The sequence below is a fragment of the Cotesia glomerata genome, unplaced genomic scaffold (genome assembly GCF_020080835.1).
Source record: "Cotesia glomerata isolate CgM1 unplaced genomic scaffold, MPM_Cglom_v2.3 scaffold_783, whole genome shotgun sequence".
In the NCBI taxonomy this organism is placed as follows: Eukaryota; Metazoa; Arthropoda; class Insecta; order Hymenoptera; family Braconidae; genus Cotesia; species Cotesia glomerata.
This window is the reverse complement of record NW_025404439.1, coordinates 1-2,846: the sequence shown is the minus strand read 5'-3', so window position 1 is coordinate 2,846 and position 2,846 is coordinate 1. Positions and strand designations below refer to the sequence as shown.

Genomic DNA, 2,846 nt, shown 5'->3' with positions numbered 1-2,846 from the left:
TATTTTTAAATTTTGAATTACCTGACTGATCAATCGGTTCCAGGATTAGGAGAATATTTCCGGGCAGTGTAAATCCAATTTCTGCCTGCAAGAAACATCATAGAGCGCTTCGTTATTTATCAAAACATGAATGCGCAAATGTTCTGGCGACAAATGGGTCGATAGAACCGCGTTGTATGGCTCCACTACGGCGAGGTGCTCTCGCATGTGCAGGCGGCGGCGATGAATAGATCACGTAGCGAACTCGAATTTTGGTTTTGGGAGAAGTATGGCAAAGAGATATTCCCATCGGCGGTGAGATTATTAAAGAAAAGCCTGAACAATAACCTGCCAGCCAGTGCGCTGATGGTAAATTTAATAAATTAAGAGTATGATTATATAAAAATGGTTTTACACTACGAGAAATATTAGTTCTCTAGCTAATTGTGATGACTGTTACCTCTCCACGGAATGACAGATCCAGAAATCCCATCAGTCCATTGCAATTTTCCGCAAGCACACGAATTTTTTCGGTGAGACTGTCAAGTAAATTGTGTCCAACGGTAGCATGGTAACCTCGAGCAAAGTTGTTTGCGGCATCTTCCTTCCCACAAATCATCGGCGCTGGGTGGAACAACTTTTGACCTCAGAATTACAGAACTCAGTCGATCTGCCTGCACGGTGAACTCGAGGGTCGCACATTATCGCTCGGGGGACATATTTGTCCTGAGTCGTCTGAGCAAAAAAGGTCTCGATGTTGTCAATGTCGTTGAAAGCAGTCCGCTCGGAACTCATCTGGCCATCTTGGTTTATCTTATGCTCCAAACAATACAGTTCCCAGCACTTGGATCCAATTTGGACGCCAGCTTGGCCGACGTTTATTGAAATACATTCTCGCTGAAAAAGGTTAGTAACTTAGTCATACAAATGTAGATAAATAATTAATTAATAATATATATAACAAACTTTTCCCATCATATTAAGATTTTTTTTATATTGATTACTAGAACTTGATTAATTTTTTACATTTAAAAGGAGACTAATTTTTTTTAACGGTTAATTTTAATGTTGTGACATCTTGTGATTTTTCAATTGTTCTGTAGTTCAAGTCATTTTGTGTGATAGTCATGTGTTCTGGTGAAAATTTGAAGCAAATAAATTTCCTTTTATTATTACATATAAAAAATTTTAGTATTTTCTTAGCGGGAAGTTAAAAACTAAGTGGAAGAATTTTTACCACGAGAATAATTTTTACAGTTTACTGTTAAGAGATCATTCTGGTTTTGTATCTTATGAAAAAATTATTTTTGTGTTTTACTATATCATTTTACAAGATTTATGTACCTAGATTTTCAGGTGAGGAAAATCAGAATTTTAAACAGGTTGAAGGGGTTTTGTATGATGCTGGCATCGCTAATGAGCACGCCAGATTTTTTTTTTTTTTTTTTTTTTATTAAAAAACTTCAAACACGTTTATCTCAGAACTATATCTGGTGGTCGTACATAATATCTCCAGAAACCACTGACCCGAATGCTTAATGAAATTAACCGATCTGACCTGATCTTAATGAAATTTAAACCACATATTCTACATAGTAGTAGCTATAGCTTTGAACTACAACCAAGTCAAAATGTTGATTTTTACAATTTTTAAAGACTAAAAACTGGGAAAAAGGCTCATTTTCAGAGTTTTTATGGATATTTCTGTAGTGTTAATAAAAAAAATTCCCCATGTCCGCAAAGGAAAAATTCCTATGTTAACATTGAAAAAATTTTATGTTGACATTGGAAAAATTCCTATAAAAAACCAGGAAAATCTATCGTTTGTTTTTTCTCCGTGTATTGTTAGACTTTTTTATGTCTGGTAATTCCTTAAGTATTCTCATATTTTATTTTTGCAGTTTTGCATGAGTGGTAACACAGAGCTTCAAGGATATATGACTCACTTATCCCTAATAACAAAATTATCATTAGAAAAAATATTTATATGAGTTTGCTTTTGATTCTGACTAGAATGCTCTTAGTGGTTTTGTTGCATCCACCCCAGGCTATTATTTTTTCGCCAGTTCACACTATGCTTTCGAAGAGCGCATGCAAAAAGCTGCAATTTTCGAAATGTATGCCCCCTTCGATTTTTTGAAAAAATTCTCAAGGAAACTTGGACAGAATATCAGTTTTTAGACCAATCCGATCGTGGACAGACGTTTCGTTCTATTTTTTGAAGTTATACTTCTTTTGGCGCGTTAGGGAAAAATTATGAGAGTAAATTTTTAAGATGCGCGCGCACACCGTCACGAAAAACCGACACCCTGAAGTTAGCTAGTCAACATTTTAGTTTTCAAAAAGATTTTTTTTTTTTTTTATTGGAAGATAAAAATTACAGTGAGATGGCGTTTGGGTATTCCCAATGCTGCCACATATGCCAAATACAATATTCTGTCTTATTATTAAATTTATAAAGTACAGTTACACACTTGTAAGCGCGTCGTTCAAATACATGTTTAAATATAATATGTACTATAAATATCTATAAAATACAAATACAAATTCAAAAAAAGTTACCAACAAAGTAAAAGTAAGGACATCTATGTATGTTTGCGTGAGAACTGGCAACTGTATTCACGATATTTATTCAAATGTTTCTGAACCTACACACGTCTTTTGTATCATTCCGAATAAAGTATACATAAATGTATATTTTCAACTTCCCGCTAAGAAAATTGAAAATTTACCAATAACGAGAAGTTATTGATTTCGGTCCGTTTTTCGAAAGCCGAGTTTTCATCGGATATCCACGTTTGAGGTCCCAGGAAGCCATTCTGACTATTCTTGCCAAGATGTCCGGCCATGTGTGTGTGTGTGTGTGT

The 2,846-nt window shown here is 34.8% G+C and overlaps 1 protein-coding gene across 1 annotated transcript; it reads right to left on the bottom strand.

Moving 5' to 3' along the window:
• Positions 1-439: 439 nt before the first annotated feature.
• On the bottom strand, positions 440-957 carry LOC123274813 (tubulin alpha-1 chain-like; the record flags this gene model as incomplete). The annotated part of the gene is made up of 3 exons (XM_044742549.1): positions 946-957; positions 654-876; positions 440-603 (listed from the first exon to the last, which is right to left on the bottom strand). Coding segments are annotated over exons 1-3 (399 nt in total), but the record flags the coding sequence as incomplete, so codon positions are not given.
• Between the last annotated feature and the right edge of the window lie 1,889 nt (positions 958-2,846).